Source organism: Opisthorchis viverrini (genome assembly GCF_000715545.1).
Source record: "Opisthorchis viverrini unplaced genomic scaffold opera_v5_216, whole genome shotgun sequence".
Lineage (NCBI taxonomy): Eukaryota > Metazoa > Platyhelminthes > Trematoda > Opisthorchiida > Opisthorchiidae > Opisthorchis > Opisthorchis viverrini.
In genome coordinates this window covers 656,936-670,767 of record NW_008751872.1, presented here as the reverse complement: position 1 = coordinate 670,767, position 13,832 = coordinate 656,936, and the positions used below count along the sequence as shown (strand labels likewise).

The 13,832-nt window shown below is 45.0% G+C and overlaps 1 protein-coding gene across 1 annotated transcript in view; it reads right to left on the bottom strand.

Annotated features, from left to right (window-relative positions):
• Positions 1–3,708: 3,708 nt before the first annotated feature.
• The window catches only part of T265_14563 (hypothetical protein), a gene marked incomplete at both ends in the record, with an annotated part of 46,533 nt that continues 36,409 nt past the window's right edge, over positions 3,709–13,832 (bottom strand). Inside the window, 5 exons of the mRNA XM_009174196.1 lie at positions 3,709–4,410; positions 6,945–7,675; positions 8,221–8,311; positions 9,858–9,905; positions 12,515–12,686. Coding sequence (XP_009172460.1) covers positions 3,980–4,410; positions 6,945–7,675; positions 8,221–8,311; positions 9,858–9,905; positions 12,515–12,686 — 1,473 coding nt within the window. The remainder of the gene's footprint in view (positions 4,411–6,944; positions 7,676–8,220; positions 8,312–9,857; positions 9,906–12,514; positions 12,687–13,832) is intronic.

Sequence of the window (13,832 nt, the reverse complement as noted above, 5' to 3'; positions counted from 1 at the left end):
GTAGGATCTCTTCAGATATCACACTGGATCAGTGCCTAGTGTCAATTAACGGCTCTTGTTGGTTATTGTGGTTACCGTAAATGTAATATTATCATCGTCGATCACCCCGTAAGGACCCTCAGCTATGTTTTGCTTGACCTATAGGTAATCACTCTTGGTTATGACAACAGTGGCCTTACCCTTGTCCGTCATTATAATAACTATGTTGTCATCTTTTTAGAGTGTTTAAGGCTCTTCGCTCTGCTGGTGTAATATCTGGAGTTCCTGGCTGCTAGGACTTAGGGACCAGCTGTACCCGTAGCCTCTCCGCCTCCATTTGCGGAAGTTTTTTGGAACATAGATTCAACGCTAGGGATAATTTCCTCCGCACTTATCGCTTTTTTGCTTACTGTAAAATTCGAGTCTTTCTCTGATGTAAAACGCTTTTCCTCACTTAGTTGTCTGTTTGATAAATTTATCACGCTAGTAGTTGGCGCAGGCTTAGTCAAGGGCTCACTAGAAAGCTGTCTTAGAAATTAACTTCTCGAACTTACGTATCTGTCTCTCTGCAGTGCTGTATTTGGATGGCTTTCACATCTGTTGCTTTGGTTTGGAGTAGCTGGAGGTCTGCAGAAGGGAGTACGGTCTGAAGATCTTGGTTGAGCCGACCTGGATGGCGACGGATATCAGCTAAACGCCGAGTAGTCAAGTAGATCCTTTGTTTTAGGACTGACTTGACCGCTGAGATTGTTATTCGGGCAGAAATGAGTGACGTGTCCGGTGGATTAACCAGCAAATATGTGGGGATTATATTGTGCCTTAAGCACCCTTCATTGAATATGCGGTGGTTCTCCCAGTTTGCCACTAGTCTTCTGCAAGTTCAGCGATGCCACAGTTTGTACCGTGACGTGATCTTGCTTGTGTTAGTTATCAAGCACGCCTTGCAGTTTGGCAACTTTAGCGAACCTGTCTTACCCTAACACTGGCTGGTTTAATCGCGAGGCAAAAGGCTGGGAGGCCAGTTTAATCATGGGAGCAGCGCGCTGAGATGGAGAGTGGCTTTTGACGTCTAACAGCCGGTATTCAGGGTTACAGGTAAATTTAAGTCCTCAGTAGAGACTGATGGTGTTTCATTGATCTCCCTTGAATGCGTCGGATATTACTGGTAAGACTATGGGTGCCTAAAGTGGCTCTGCTAATCTCGTCCTTCGAAAAAGTACCAAAAGCTGTGACACAATCAGGAGTTGCTCAACTAACCACAAGTGGTTAGTCATAACGCTGCATAAGACTGTGAGCCCGGTGGGAGGGCCAGCATTTAAACTCGGCCTCGACTAGTAGTGTGATGCACCACCCATAAATGCGAATGATGATTTCTCTGATGGGGACGTAGATATACCATACATACGGAGAAATTTGGACATCCTGTTGCCTTATAGTGGACCTAACAACCGACCAATCATGAATGTTACTACAATTTCACACTTCCAAACCTAATCTACTCAGTTCGCTCTAACACATCGTAGCATTTTCGAGTTAGAATTCACTGACTAGAACCTCCGTGGTTCGAAGCCCACCTCTGCATCTTGAATTCCCCAGTTTAGGCTTGGGCAACTTGGAAGTATCTTAGCCCTCGTGCTTCCTTCGGGTGGTATGACAGCTAGGCGTCGAAAGGGCGTTACAGTTGAACAACTACCTTAGTGACCAGGAGCCATTTTTTGCTGGGGACCTGATCGATTTTGGGTTCGGGAAATCCCATTCGCATTCTTTTCGAAGTGATTTTTCACTAGCCAGCGAATCAGTCGATTATTACCCTTGATAATACATAGTGATTGCTCATAACTACCCTCCAATTCATAATTGAGAAATTCAGCTGGGATTTAAGTCTCCCGTTAACACTAAGGTAATTTGCAAATAATCGTAGTTCGCCACTTGAGTACAATTTAACGAGATACATGGAAGTTCAGGTCAAGGCCTGTCTGATGATCTCCAAACCGGATTACAGCGATAATGGACCGTTGGAAGTATTCCAGCAACCGTGTGAGTAGTACAGTGCTGTGCTCATAATGTGCTTGCCCCAAGAAATCGGGCCCCGTACATCCCCGAAGTATCAGTTAACATCAACGCTGTTTGCTAACAAAAGGTACGTCAGCGTATCGGAAATCAGTCCAACTGGGAGCCACCAGGCCGCCTACAAACAAGCATTTCAGTCAAATCTGATGCCAAATTAATATGTATACCAGAGACCGTTTAGGTTTTCCACTGATACGTTGTCAAACCCGAGTAGAGACTGCGATCGTCGTCAGCTGAAGTAATGTGCCAAACCTGTAGGCAGTTCACAAATCCAGCTGACTGGGGCTATGCTAACCTAGTCATTATCCGAGCATAGGCACTGCAAACACTGGGCGCGAAATCCTCTATGTCAACTGAAATATGTTTTCGAGGTCGCGGTCAGTCACAACTGTAGCGCGATGGTCCTATGATTGCAAACTTTCTAGTCTGAAGGTACGCATTAAGGGTAACGCTTCAGAAGGCAACTTACACGAAAATTGCTTGGCTCGTTTCCCTAACTTAAGACGTCCTCGAATGTGTATGTTCCAGGAACTAGTCAATGAAATCACTCCATCCAGATGACAATATCGCACATAAGTCCTCGATTCAGTGGAAAAGCACATTGAATGCTCAACCCGTATTTTTATTCGTCAAACCAAGCAGGCAGTCGTTCATGAAATGCCTAGCTTAAAAACTACTTACACTGACATGCCGTCGATTCGTCACGCTTTTATGGGTCGAAGATCATTCAGTGGTAAGAATTTTGCTGGACCAATCGCACAGTTGTTAGCCACATTGAGTGAAACCACCTTGACCTGTCGAAATCGCAGTATTTTTCATAATGTTTTACTACAGGATTGATGATGTCGATTCGCCTGACTAAAGGCCTGAGCGCGAAGGTTTTAACCCAAGCCACACTATAGTCAAGCAGGGATGAACTTTCGGGATTCTGATCAGGCCTTTAGATGGTACTGCTCATAATCTGTCCCGAGGAAAAGGAATTCGGACGCAACTTTCAGTCAACAGCCGAAATAGCACTATCTCTACTTGGTCAACATAAAAGGGTCTCTCTAATGCCGAATCCCATAGTAAGGAATTCGACCGAAACCACAAGTATTCTAAATTTTTCCCTTTGAAGAATACCCGGAATTAATTGTTCATCGCACACTTTTCTTACCAAGCAAACTAAGTTAGTCCTCTCCCTCAATCACTCCGTTGGCCCAGCTACCTTCAGTAGCTCCTCAGTCATACATATCGCTCCTTCATAGCTCCGTGAGGACCGTCCATTACCGCTGCAGACTAACGGTTTGCATTTGACCTTTGAGAGATACGATGATACAATGTGATCCACCATAAGTACATCACTGACCACACAGCTGAGCATTACAGTCGAATTTACAGTCCATGACTCTCGCTGAGATTCACAAACGTCACAGCCTCATCTGTCTGCAGCACATTCAAGTGTCGACCTCGATAAGCAGCGACAGTTTAGGTGTGGACGGTAGCTCGCAACAAAAAATTGCCAACTGCTTTTTCAAATGCATTTTTCCATTGCACCTCGCATTCGCCCTTACGGAAAGTTCACCAAGTTGGAGTATCCACTGTTATGGTGTGTACAGCGCTCTAATTCTGCCCCCACACCAAGAGGGCACCCTGGAGGTGAATATAACAATGGAATACCAAACGTTTAATCGGTCCTGGGAAGCATCACACGCCCCGAGGGAGATGTTATTCACAAGATACAGTGACAGCACCGTTGACTAGAAGTCTGTGGGAGCTGGGACGGCTTCCGTAATGCGGAAATAAAGGCGAGTTCGTATATAACACTAGAGATGCAAAACGGGAGTTGGTGTGACAGGCGTTTGAAAAACACGGAGATGTGGAGGGAAGAACAGTTCAATGAAACATGCACAACAGGAGGCGCAGTAAGCGCACACCGAATGGAGGTCCATCACTTCCGTGTGGACATGTTCTGAAAACGCCTAGCCAAGTCAGCATCTGTATTAGCACAGTTTGAAAGTATGGGTCCACGTGTAGAGGGCTGGGTGAAGCGAGGGTTTCCCTTGTGTTTGGGTTGGGTGGTTTTGTCCTGAGTCTGTAGTTCAGTGGAGACTGCTGACGTTGTTTGGCTAGTGGGTGGTGGTTTCCTGAACTGCTGGTTGCAAGTAGCGTTTCGAAAAGTATGCTGGTGACCAGAGGAACTCGTGCCGAGCTGAAACTTCTCATTCACCCAGGTGATGCAGTCGGAAGCTGGACTATCATATAAAGAAACTGTGGTAACTTTCGCATTTGGATTTTCAAATGGCTTTCTTGCTTTCTTTCGCTTATTTTGTTTTTCGGGAGTAAATGCAGGTTGCGCAGGTTTTTTTCCACCGTTGGAGCCTGAAAGGCAGAGGCGCAATTAGTTCAGTGTGAACTCAGGACTAAACGCGAAAGATAGCGAAATACGTCCAATTTGCGAAAGCAGTTCAAGCGATAAAAATTGCTCGGGGAGCTACAAATCCAGAAGGGAAAGCCTTGAAGATGTTTTAGTAAAGACATATTTGTTCTGTGGATAAGGTTCAAGAAAAATTTACACGGCGAAAAGATTTGGGTGGTGAGGTCCGCGAAATAGATCTGCCAGGCTAAACAGTAGCTCACCCTTTGTATTGAAGACGTCAGGCTATTAACAGAACGAAACAGAGATAGACAGAGGGATCGAGCTCCAAGCATCCAGTGACGGGCTCAACGTAAACATCTGCAAAGCAGGCTCTCTATGTGACAAATATCTTAGAGCGATGAGGATGATTAGATGATGATGCTAAGCAGTGCGGTATGTGATCTGTGTACTTCGAAAGGAACGCAAACGAGCAACATAATTCAGAAAGTGGATAAATCATTGACCTATTAGAAATCCAGGGCCTCACAGGAATTGTTGGCGCAACCGCTCTCTAAGATGGTGCTTGCCTGACGCATCGTGCTAGGGGAGCAGAATCTTTGCCACTGGTCAATCCGACTGAATGTATCGGAGACTAGTAACTGATCCCCTCAGTTTTCTATTTTCCTACTATCTTCACAATATACACCCTGAAAATACGCCAACAGAATGGAAATGCAACATGGGCCCGCAGCAGCGGAGGCAATACAGATGACTACAAGATGAGCAGGACGCACCGTTCACTCACTAGCCATCACCAGCACGTCCATTTCTGTGACCGGTGTGGCTTAGCCAATTAGACAGGGGGCTTTATTTAGGCTTAATTGATACAGTTTCAAGGACAACTGGGTTCAGCCTATCTGGAATAACAAGAATGTGGACGGAGACAAACGATTCAGGTTCGTCCGAACTTCTTCTGGTCGCATGTAAAGTTACGGTGGATGTTCTGACTCTGCGTGGAAGCAGGATCATAGATACGGTGTTCTCACGACTGTATCGAACATAGTTTCGCAGACAGTTCTCCTGTACTGCACAATTCCAGCAGCTAATCCAGAAAAATCAACTTGAACGCGTTGTTCGAAACCTGTATACCAGTTCAGTAAGAGCTTGTCTTCCAGAGAACCGTCTCCGTATTGCCCCTGTTGTCGAGGTGGTTCACGATCGACGCCGTTCGGCCTACTTTTGAGTGTCTGGATCTGCAGACTGTTTGCAATCTACTGGAACCAACATCAGATCAACATCGGAGAAACTGAGACATCCATGAAACTAGCTGCTATTTACGCCGGAGAAGAAAGAAATCGCTCAGCTGTAACACCCGGTGTCTAGCTGCCATGCTACCCGAAGGAAGCACGAGGGGTACTGTAAGGTTGCCCAAGCCTAGACAGGGAAAGTCGAGAGGCCGAGTTCGGGTTCAAACCACGGAACTTACGGTCAGTAAATTCGCACTCTAACCACTTGAGCCATCCCGCCCCCTACGCAGGAGACAATTGGTGTAAAGATGAGCGAACCAATTATTCACAAACGATCGGTTGATGTGGTTGCTCACGTGAGCTGGATATGAAATCCTGTACATCTGTCAGGTTGTCTTTGTTTTTCAAGGTTACGTAGACTGTGACTTGCACTTTTGGATCCAAGGGCCGGGTAACAAAAAACTACATCTAGTCCATGGATGCTGTAGAAATTATTGACGCAATAGCCTAGTAGTCGGTTTTGGGTGTCGCAAGAGTGTTGTAATAAAATCCATGTGAAGAGCTATTACCATACGGGGAGCAGAGAAATAAATATTCAAATAATCTACCTAGCTGCGAGTATCAAGGTAGATGGTGAGGATGCGGCCGCACAGGTTCCAGCGAGTGACGATAATCAAGAACCACATAGGGGCTGAAGATGTTATAAAGGTAAAGACCGGGGTGATAAATGTATAAATAGGGCATCAGGGACTATCGATGAAGTTCAGCGCTTGAGCTAACCAAACTCCACAAAACAAAGCTTACTGGTCGATGATCCATGCATGTTACATACACGCCAAGCAATTCAGGCAGTCATGCTTTATAGGGTATATTGCATCGATTTGTCACCTCGCTACTATGACCATAAATGTTAAAATATGCTCAAGCTGCGTTCGATAAGGATGCGATTGACTGAATGCGTTATCGATATCGTATGTCACAAGGACTGCAACTAGACAATACAGCCGCTTTGTCAGTCCCAAAACGCCTTCAGTGAGGTACGCACATAAAGTATGCCGACAGATGTCGGTCCCGGTTTTCGTATCAATAGCTAACTCAACATCATGCGAATATCACCAATTGAGTGGCGCTTATGTGGACTTTTTGGGAAGCGTAAATCCGACGCGCAAATATGTTGCATAGTTCAAAGTAAAAAAAAAGTGGATTAGTGTCACTTTAGCATAATCCAAGAAAGCTTTGGCTTTCCAGCAATTCAAATGGAGAATGTGAAAACTTTCCGAATCAAATAAAAAAAAATTACCGTCACTCACTTTGGAGTGGATGAGCTGGGGAGGGGTTGCTTTGCTGCTGTGGCATCTCAGCCACATTGGATTGTTTATTCGGAGTTGTTGGAGGAGGAGGGAAATGTTCGCTGTAGGCGACGGGATCGCCAGTCCATTTTGGCTGTTGTGTCGAGGGTACAACATACATGGCGGGTGTCGAGTGACGGTCGAAATTATGTGATATCGGTACAAAATGTTGTCGGGGGATCGGATAGACCACAGCCGGTTGTTGATGCTGCCGTGTAAGATACTGGGGGTAACAACTATGCCCTCCACCAACTGTGTAATTGCTCATTCCATAAGCATGTGAATACTGAGGGGGATGAGGGTTACGATCAGGTAAAAAAGTATACGGTCGATTGGAACGGTACATCGGTTTTGTGGGATAGGAATGAGGTCGGTAATGTGGTCCCTGAGATCCAGTTTGTGGACTAGAGCGCAGAATGAAATTCCCCTGCTGTTGAGGAATAATTCTTTGGTGATGGATGGAGCCCACAGGTGTGCTGGACTGATTGTTAATGCTTTGGTGGGGCTTACGGTTCAGAAACGCACCTATCAACACCTGTACGTTCGTGTCGGAAACGATGGATTGAGGAGTGTTATCTTTTGTAGGACAATCTGCAGCCCGGTGACCAAACTGACGACATCGACGACAGCGCCAGCGTGAGGGAGTTCCAAGACGCCGAATCTCATCCAGGCGTTTTGGTGAGAATAGGGAACTGAAAAGAGCGAAACGATGATTGGAACTACTTATTGGAATTGTCACAGCCCTAGCATAAATACCAAATTTAGTCGTACTCAAGACATTTTTATCAAGCACTTCATATGTGTGAAACATAGCATTCAGCTAGGGGAAGTGTGGGAATAGAAGGGCTCTGAATGCGAAAACTGAGCTTTTAAAGTGAGTATTTAGGTAACTCGAGTGAATGCCCTATGCTGATGGAATGAGTTGGAAATAAGTCTGAAAAAAGGAGAGCTAGAGCGCACAACCTTGGGTGGTGCTCCTGGTAAATTGATCGCATCGCGACAGTTTAAGGTACGTCAGTGGCAGATGTGAATGCTCACAAGGTGATGGATGAATACTCCTCATCGAGACACAGGCCTTACATTGTGTTGCAATGGATCTGTGTACTATGCAAGCAGTCACACAGTTTAGTAGAGTGAATCTTCGTAGGACCCAGTTGGGCCGAAGTCTAATTTGCTGTACAAAACTGGACATGAAGCTATGGGTGAAGACAACAGGTTAACCAACAAATGGACTTACAATCGCCACAAATCAACATGCATGCTGTCCGGGTTGAGAGTGGTGTGATGTACCAGAACCGCGTAGAACAGGTCGAGTATGCTCAGAAGCGCTAAAGGATGAAGCGAGCGGATGGAGAATGATGGACTAAGGGGAAGATAACTCAAGAGTGCACTGCTACTGACCGCAAAAAAACAAGATTACTGCGACATCTGGGTATGCTCGTGTTAAAGATCTCAATTAAATCTTTGATACTGCAGCATCGGTGACTACTTCAAGAGGTAACTCACCAATTCACATCTCATTGGGTAAAAATGGTCTTAGATGTCCAAATAAAACTTCAAATCCCGTTTAAAACGGAGTGTAGAGCATACAGAGCATGGCAAACGCGGCGATCAGATCAACGTCGAATAAAGTTGGATGGAAAGCTTCTTTGTGAAAAACCCCATTGTACAGATCACTAGCTTGGTCGGTAAAAACGAAGGAGGCTCAAACTAGTCATCGTTTTCACCCTGTCGCATGAAGCGATGGCTGGATAGCTTAGATATCAGACGTATCAAGAAACCTCTGATGATTTCCGTATGCAATCGTCTTAAACGGTGACTTATATCTTACATAATCTAGGGTTGCCAAGCCGGCCAACTGACTAAACAAGAGATCCAGAAGGTGTCACATTTGTAGGAAAATGTACTAACGTAGTGCAAAACAGCTCAATCACTTCAGCGCCACGGTATGAAATCCCTCTAAAGCGACGGATCTAAAACGTCAGCTCCATAAGGGCGGACACTGTGAAGAGTATTGCCTCAAAACTACTATAGATCATCGTTCGTACTTTATTCTCTCAGAAAAAAATACAGTAGCCGAGGACTTGGGAATACATCTCTAGTTGGGTTAGAAAGTGGGGATTTGTTCAAAAATAGGCAATAGAAAGTAACAGTCAGTGTAGTGGTGTTTTAGTGTGTAATGGTCCTGATTTGTATACCCCGGTTCACCACACGTAGGAGGACAGGGGGAAGGCTGCTAGTCACCGAAAGAGACAAATCCTATACAAGGCAAATCATTAGATGAATGGACCACGTTAGTCTGGATCTATTATCAAATTCTCCGGCTGAGAAGCCCACAGTTAATAATTAGACTAAGTTCATCAGTCGTTGGGGGAAGACAGCTAAGTCGATTTAGTTGTGTGACGAAGTTACTTGATTTAGGGAACCCCATTAATTTATTTCCAACTTGGTCATTGTACCAAACACTAGAGTAAGGTAAAGAGACCGATGTGAACGTGATGACCAGAACAATGCGCTTGAAAATCAAGTTGGTATTAACGGAGGTCTCAGCTGATATTCTTCAAATGAACTTACGACACAAGGGCTTCAGCTGGTAAGACATTTGAGATATCAAAGTATATTCCCTTGCTAAAACACAACACTATTTGTAGGAATTCTGAAAACGTTTCCACAGCTCACTACAACGAGTAACCGGTACTTGGATGTTCTCAGCAACCCCATAAGTAGTACACTACTGTGCCAAGAAGATGTAAGATATGTTTGTGGCAAACTATGGGACATCGTTCGAAAAGATAATCAAACTCGGATTGTAAGGCATAAAAACTATCTAGCTTTATTGCCAGATTGATAGTGAATACGGAAATGATAACTTACAGTCTCTGGAAAGCGCGCAAGTCAAGTTATGATCCAGGTCAAATGGATCTAAAATGTGGAGGAGGCGGTTAGACAGAAGTCAGGTGACAAATAGAGCTAAGTGAATACAAAAAGAGATGGGATTACGTTAACCATTGATTTACAAAACTAGGTTTTAAGTACAAAGGAGGGTAAAGATGCAACTTTGACTTTTGTCTACGTAGAATTCACCCCAATCCCTTGGTATCACGTTCAGTTAGTTTATCAGTTAGCATCTATTTTCTGTTTTTGGGTACACGTTATAACTTGATTTGCTCACAATGCAGCTTCGACACATCCGTGAGCCTGCTCACTGCATAATTCCATTTGTAACTGCACAGGTGTATGTGGGCCATACCTGTCACGCGCGAGATCCTGTGCTGTCGGAGTGGCGGTTCAACCAACCAACCAGAGCTCTCCCTTCCAGTTGGCTAATCCAAGTCTTAATCACGTGGACTGCACGTTGTACGCGTTTGACTGGCGTGTAGAAGCTGCACAGATTCTTGGCTTGTTGTAACACGTGGTGACAACGTGTGGGTATCCTGGGTATCCTATAAACTGGATGTTCGTTTTTTTCATTGTAGAATTCCTGATGACCACTTTGGTCCTGACTTTTGGGATCTATGCATTGCGGGTAACTCAACATTCTGCTCGGCGAGCGTTTTAAAACACAGGAAATAGACACTCTATGCATTATCCTCGGCTTTTAGTGTATGAGATTACCTCCTGGCTTTCGCTTGTTCTGTACTTAGCGTAATCCTGAATTCATTGGACCGTTTAGGGACAACATCTAGGCCGCGCATTTACACTGGGCTTGAAAATCTGCCGGCGGTTGTTCGTTACTTGAGAACGATGATCGTTATGACAACACTTTGGATCACTGGAGAAGATGACCTACAGATGAGAGGTTGGAGTCTAAAGAGGTGTAACTTTTAACAAGATTGAATAAGACGGGGGAGTGGAGCGAGGAAGGTCGACTCCCCAGTTTAGCTTCCAATAATCGACCGATCTGTGCAGGAAAAAAACAGAACATCTTGGGTGCATCAGGCTGAGGCTGCAAGAACCTTTGAGGTGTCCGAGAACTCTATGTATAGATCGTAAGGGTACTCTGTTTTAGTCATTCGTTCCCTTTCCCATTCACAATTTCGAACAGAGACTTTGAATAGTGCCAAATGTCGTATAGTTACCTATCACTAGAAGGTGTCGGATGCAATACATCACATCTGTCTCGGAAGGAACACGGCACGTGTTTGGTGGCAACAGCACGTCAGAAGACGGAAGATGCTGGATACGGACATAGAGATCGTGTTTCGCTGCACCAGCTGAGGTGCTTGGGCGCCCCATTCGTGTGCGCCAGGCTTGGTTAGGAGAATGAAGGGGTAGGATAGCAATTGTCGAACAGCCACGAAAGAACATATGACTGGATTATCCATTGTTGGATGGTTTTAGCTTCCAGGAGGGTGTTCTAAAAAACCCTGCCTACTATTGTTCGTAAGCAATTAAGGATATGGTTCTAAATCGAAGCTATTGGTGAGAACACTAAAGATCTTGCTTAACTGCAACACAATCAACATAAAACCGATCAGGATCCCATAGAGTAAAAACACAGGGATTCCGTTCTGTTTGCAGTCCTGAAACAAGCCTGTTATCAGACCCAGTTAGAAATACTCCGAAGCACATATTATTGTGCTTCGGAGACACAAGGTGCGTCGTTTGATATGGGTAAACAGATAGACATGCAACATCCGACGACGTCTGCCTAAGCAGGGAAAACAGTGTGCGAGGGAAAGAACATCCGGGTTTACAAACCATACAAAATAGAAGTGGTCAGAGTGAATTTCTTCTCAACTGAAGGCGAACCGGGACATTATACCAATAGCAATCAGGTCTACATACGTAGTGGGTCGACCGTGCATCAGATCTGCTTACGATCGATTTTTCACACTACAAGTGAGGTCAATCAACGTTGAAACCTCATGAAAAACTGTATTACTATTTCGTCCGTGTTGGGTGTGATCCATAGTGCGCATCTCATCAATAACTAGGGAGATTCGAACTCGCTTAGTCTCGGTTGGTGACTGAGCATCAAAAGACTTGGCCAGAAGTGGCTTGGTGCTAGTGCTGGACTTGCGCTCACTATTGCTGAGTGACACAGCACTCATCAGATGGTTCTTCGCTTAAACGTCCGGGTAGGAGATGGCCCAAGTGGTTAGACCGCGAATTTACTGACCGGAAGGTCCGTGATCCGAACCCGACCTCTACCTCTCGACTTCTCCTGTCTAGGTTCGGGCAACCTGGTAGTATCCCAGCCCTCGTGGGATGGCAGGCACTGAAAGGGTGCTACAGCTGAACGATCTCTTGATTTAGTTTGTGGTTTCTATTATTGATGCACAAGAATGAGGAGCTTAATAGAAATGGCTTTTAGCATGGATAAATCGATTGGTCGGCAGGCACCCTCTGAAGTTCAGCTATGAAGTAGAGTTCATCCATAACTGGCCCCCACCATAAATCATTTCAAATATTCGAATTTCAAACAAAGAGCTCAGCAATTAGCATATTCACCATGAGTATCGGCCAGAGAGTGGGAGCGTATGAGAAGAACTGACCAAGAAAGCGATTAACGAATGAGCACAACTCACCCTCGATCGCGAATAAAGAAGTCCACATTTTCACGAACCGTGAAAGCAACTTCTTCTGTCGAATGCACACCACATTCACGTCACGGTTGAACTCGAACAAGTAGTAGTGGAAGAACCCGAGCCACATTTCACCGAGGGACATCTTCTGCTCTGGCGGACGCCAACATTTGGCCTGAAAAGCAAAAAGGCAATAAGAACCTACAGGTGGCTAAGGCAAAACAAACGGAATTCGCTATCTGTATCGGATTCAGTCAACGGATGGACAAGGTATAACGAAGTTGTTGCTGTCGGAGCACCGTCCGGATTATTGAAGTTTTTTTTACAACAAGACTTCCTTCACACAAGTTATTACTGTAGTTGGTCAACTCTAGAGCAACTCCTTCTCCTAGAAACAAATGTTCTAATCATGACTAACTTTTCGATTTCAACAGGAGTCCCATTAGAATGAAACTGCATTCTCGTAATCACTAACCGACTTCTCATGCGTGGTAGACTCCCTATCAAGAAAATGAGAAATTCTTAATTTTGCAAGATGAAACGAAACAGCAGCAGCACAAGGAGGATGGCGGTGATAAGGACACGTCGAAGGGGCCATACGATGCTTTAGCGTTCGCAGAGTTTGAGTGAACGGTCCTAGGCATGTACTATATCACCCAATACAACCCTTACAATAAATCTAAACTGCTTTCCTGTTCACAGCCAGAAAAAAGTAGCTCGAATAGGTCGGCGAATCAAGCCGATCATGTGTCAAAAGAGTTCGACGAGAATGAAAATTCTAATCGGCGTTCCCAGTATGCTGACATCAACTACGCAAACCCGGATCTAACCCTTAGCCTTCATAATAAGATCACCAGTGCGAATGTACTTCTGGTGCCAACGATTCGTTCTTTGTCTGATGCCTAAAATACTGGAATCGATATATTTAGATACGCTTACTACTTTGTATCGACAAAACCTAGGATGACTGGTATTCCACGGTAGAGCCGTTGATTTCGAGGCCGAGTATGGCAGCAAGCTCTCCTGCTAAGGGAACACATGCGGTTTGCTGGGACTAGAGGCGGCGGAGATGATGAATGCCGGAGAGCGACAGAAAGAGAGAAAGAAACCGCGGAGTATAACAGTTTCCTTAGGACATTTTCTATAAGAGACATCGACAAATGAAGGTTAAACTTATTGCATCCTCTTTGTTGTGAAGGGGAAGCTGGACAGGGTTTCCCAAACCATTGTTCACCACTCGTTTTGGAATGCTAGAATGCAACGTTCAAACGGTCTTATGGGAATCGAATTCTTAAGGACAGGTTTGTCAAGGCGAGATGAG